This window comes from Balaenoptera ricei, chromosome 4 (genome assembly GCF_028023285.1).
Source record: "Balaenoptera ricei isolate mBalRic1 chromosome 4, mBalRic1.hap2, whole genome shotgun sequence".
NCBI classification, from domain to species: Eukaryota; Metazoa; Chordata; class Mammalia; order Artiodactyla; family Balaenopteridae; genus Balaenoptera; species Balaenoptera ricei.
The window spans coordinates 103,714,240-103,717,368 of NC_082642.1; the positions used below are offsets into that span (position 1 = coordinate 103,714,240).

The 3,129-nt window shown below is 47.8% G+C and overlaps 1 protein-coding gene across 1 annotated transcript; it reads right to left on the minus strand.

Moving 5' to 3' along the window:
• Positions 1 to 505: 505 nt before the first annotated feature.
• On the minus strand, positions 506 to 2,489 carry LOC132365444 (putative RNA-binding protein Luc7-like 2). Its single transcript, XM_059922171.1, is given in 2 exon segments — positions 506 to 1,735; positions 1,738 to 2,489. Coding segments are annotated over 2 exon segments (1,170 nt in total). The 5' UTR covers positions 2,483 to 2,489; the 3' UTR covers positions 506 to 1,310.
• Positions 2,490 to 3,129: the final 640 nt, after the last annotated feature.

The window sequence follows — 3,129 nt, forward strand, 5'->3', positions numbered from 1 at the left end:
ACTGCGCTACCAGAGAAGCCCTGGAACTGGTATTTTACGTTCACTAGGCTTCTCCCAGGTTTTGGAATTTGCAGAGATGCTTCTGATTTATAAAGCAGCCCATATCCTTTTTTTTTTTTTTTAAATTATTTATTTTATATTTATTTTTGGCTGCGTTGGGTCTTCGTTGCTGCGCACGGGCTTCTCTAGTTGCAGCGAGCGGGGGTTACTCTTCGTTGCAGTGCGTGGGTTTCTCATTGTGGTGGCTTCTCTTGTTGCGGAGCACTGGCTCTAGACGCACGGGCTTCAGTAGCTGCAGCACATGGGCTCAGTAATTGTGGCTCGTGGGCTCTAGAGCGCATGCTCAGTAGTTGTGGCGCACGGGCTTAGTTGCTCCGCGGCATGTGGGATCTTCCCGGACCAGGGCTCGAACCCGTGTGCCCTGCATTGGCAGGCGGATTCTTAACCACTGTGCCACCAGGGAAGTCCCCCTTTTTTTTTTTTTTTTTTTTTTTGATGGTGGTGGTGATTTTCATTTTATTATTTTTTACAATAAGGGTGTAATCTTTATACTTCATACACACAAAATAAAACAAGAAGTGCTTATGAAAGAGTCCCTGCCCCCACCCCCATCTCAAAACATCCTGAACGTAGCTATTCAATAGAACAGAAAAATCAAGACATGTTTGATTTCAAAATTTCAATAAAAAAGCAAAGCATGTAATGCAACAGCTGTTCAACTTCCCACTCTAAAATAGGCACCGTCAGACAAACAAAACTCCCAGTATGTTAAATTTCTCCAGCAAACATTCCAGTATAAATGTTCTGAACTGTAATCAGCTAGTAATTAATAATGGGACTAGAACCTTAGAACAGAAGTTATATTGCTTCCCTGCACCCCTTTCTCTTACAATTAGAGGGTAGAGGTATCAGGGGATACAGAGTCAAAGGAAGAAGGATTAAAAAGAAATTCCCAAAGTTGCTGTTTTTTGGACGAGAAAGGAAGACAGCATTTTACAAATGTTCAAAAAATCCCAAGGCAAGTAACACAATTCATTCACTATCACTCCTACTAGAAAGAATAAAGACATCAGCATCTTATTATATAAAACTGTACCTTCAGAAGTGTATTACAAGTTCACCAGAAACTATGGATGTAGTTTTAGGCTTCATCAAAGAAAACAAGCTCAGATCAAGTTAGATGCTATACACCTAGCCTAGCTGGATCGGTGTCTGGAACTGCTCACTGTGTCACCCTGAACAGCTGTAAACTAAACAATAGTATGTAACTCCAGAGGAAGCTTAAGGATTGAGGATATGTACACAGCTAATTATATCTCCCCTGCTTCGCGCTCTTCAGAGCTCTTCCTGTCTTCTGATCTGCCATTAGCGTTCTCATAGGACCGCTTCTTATCTTTTCGATCTCTGTCACGAGGTGATCTGTCTCTTGAATTCCTGTCTCTGTCACGTGATGCTAAGTCGTGTTCTCTGAATCTCTCTTTTGAGGATCTCCTCCTGGATCGCTCTCTGCTCCTGTCTCTAGAACTGTGCCCACTTCTCCGGTGGCTGCGGCTGCGACTACGGCTGCTGAAGCGGGACCTGTGGCGATGGCGTTTCTCCCGGGATTTGGATCGAGTTCTCCTTTTCCGTTCCCGTGACATGGAGCGAGATCTATGTCTGCGATGCTCTCTGGACCTGGATCTTTTAGGATTCTTGCTACGTGATCGAGACCTCCTCAGCTTCTCCCTTTCTTCTCCCTTTCTTCTCTTCTTTTCAGGCGTTCCTGGTTTCTTTTCTCCTGCTTCTCAGCTACAACTCTCTTTAATTCTTCAAGCTTCTCTCTTATTTCAAAAAATCCCAGATGCAGTTTACCCCCAAAATGAACAGCCAGTCGTCTGTCATTATCATGAAGACCTAAACAGGCAGAGCAAACTTCACAGACTCGAAGTTTCTCCTGCTGGAAACTGGAAGCTGGCATAGAATTCCGATAAACTTCCTCTGCTTCTCTTTTCTTTGCCCGTGCTTTCTCTACTTCATCCATTACTTTCTGGGATTCCTCCACATTCCCTTCAGCTCCTAGCTGTTCCACCTTAGCCAACAATTTACCGATTTCTTCATTTAACTCATGAACACGTTCTGCCTTTGCTGCAACTTCAGCACTAATCTCTTCCTGAGTTTCTGCTAATCTTTTCTTAGCCACTTCTGTTCTTCGATCACAATCTGCAATGAATGACTTTAGATGATCCATAGCGTCGAGTTCAAAGAAAAAATCTTATTCTTTGGATGCAATTTCATAATCTGCTCTTAAAGCCAGGTCATGGACTTTCAGACATTCTCCAAGATCCATTCTAGTTCCAGACAGGACATCATGGGGGCAACAATTCAGAAGGTGACTCTTGCATACTCTGTCATCACTGAATTCGATTCGTTGACGAGTAGTATCTCGGCTCGGCGAATGCGGGGCGTTTCTGACACTCCCTTGCAGACTGAAGTAGGCAGGCATAGATACACTGAACGCGGTACCCTGCTTCCATTTATGCAGTATGCCAGGCATCGGCACGATTTTCAGTGGCACACAGGCGGTTGCCACCACCAGGGCCTTCTGGCCCAACACAGCAGTGAAAATCCAGTCATTTCAGCTAAATAATATCGTGGACTTGTAAACATGGGTTCATTGGTAAATCCTTTTAGTCGTCCCGGGAGGTGCCCATCAACTGGTCCAGCATCGCGCGCATCTGGGCCTGCGCCGACATGGCGGCGGCGTAGTGGACGGACGGACGGACGGGGGTGGGGCGCAGCCCGGGCCCTCTCGGGCGGGGGGACAAGGGGAAGGGGTGGCGGAAGGTGAGACGCTGTCTCGGTTGCCGCCGCTGCCTCGAGGCGTGCGGGAAAGGGAGCGGGAGGGGTTGCAGGAGAGTCCGGGCTGCGCTCCTCACGACGACGCGTACGTGGAAGGCAGCAGCCCCCGAAAGCGACCCTCGTTCCCTCACTCTCCGTCGGGTTCCTGGGACAGAAGCAATGCCGGCTAACCAAGCTCTCGTCCCCAACACCGCCACCCGCCGGAAGACGTCAGCCCCCGCTTCAAGCTCTGACGCCGCTCGCCGCCATCGTCGCCGCGACGTGAGCGCGCACGCTCCCCCATATCCTTTT